The sequence below is a fragment of the Myotis davidii genome, unplaced genomic scaffold (assembly GCF_000327345.1).
Source record: "Myotis davidii unplaced genomic scaffold, ASM32734v1 scaffold67, whole genome shotgun sequence".
NCBI classification, from domain to species: Eukaryota; Metazoa; Chordata; class Mammalia; order Chiroptera; family Vespertilionidae; genus Myotis; species Myotis davidii.
The window spans coordinates 433,866-434,099 of record NW_006298521.1 but is presented as its reverse complement, the minus strand read 5'-3'; the positions used below and the strand labels follow the sequence as shown (position 1 = coordinate 434,099).

The 234-nt window shown below is 70.1% G+C and overlaps 1 protein-coding gene across 1 annotated transcript in view; it reads right to left on the bottom strand.

Moving 5' to 3' along the window:
• Positions 1 to 234, bottom strand: part of CELSR1 (cadherin EGF LAG seven-pass G-type receptor 1) — a gene marked incomplete at its 3' end in the record, with an annotated part of 131,659 nt that overhangs the window by 51,642 nt on the left and 79,783 nt on the right. The window contains 1 exon segment of the mRNA XM_015570733.1: positions 139 to 232. Coding sequence (XP_015426219.1) covers positions 139 to 232 — 94 coding nt within the window.

Here is a 234-nt window from a genome sequence, read left to right as displayed (position 1 = left end):
CCTGTGGGGGGACACATCCTGTCGGGGGACACATCCTGCGGGGGGACACGTCCTGCGGGGACACATCCTGCAGGTGGGGGGTACGTCCCGCGGGGAAACATGTCCTGCAGGGGGCACGTCCCGCGGGGACACACTCACGTGAGCGAGACGCTGAAGTGGAAGCGCTGCCGGAGGCCGCGGAAGGTGACGAAGGAGCGGGGCGGGAAGCTGCGGGCGGTCACCTCGCAGTAGGGC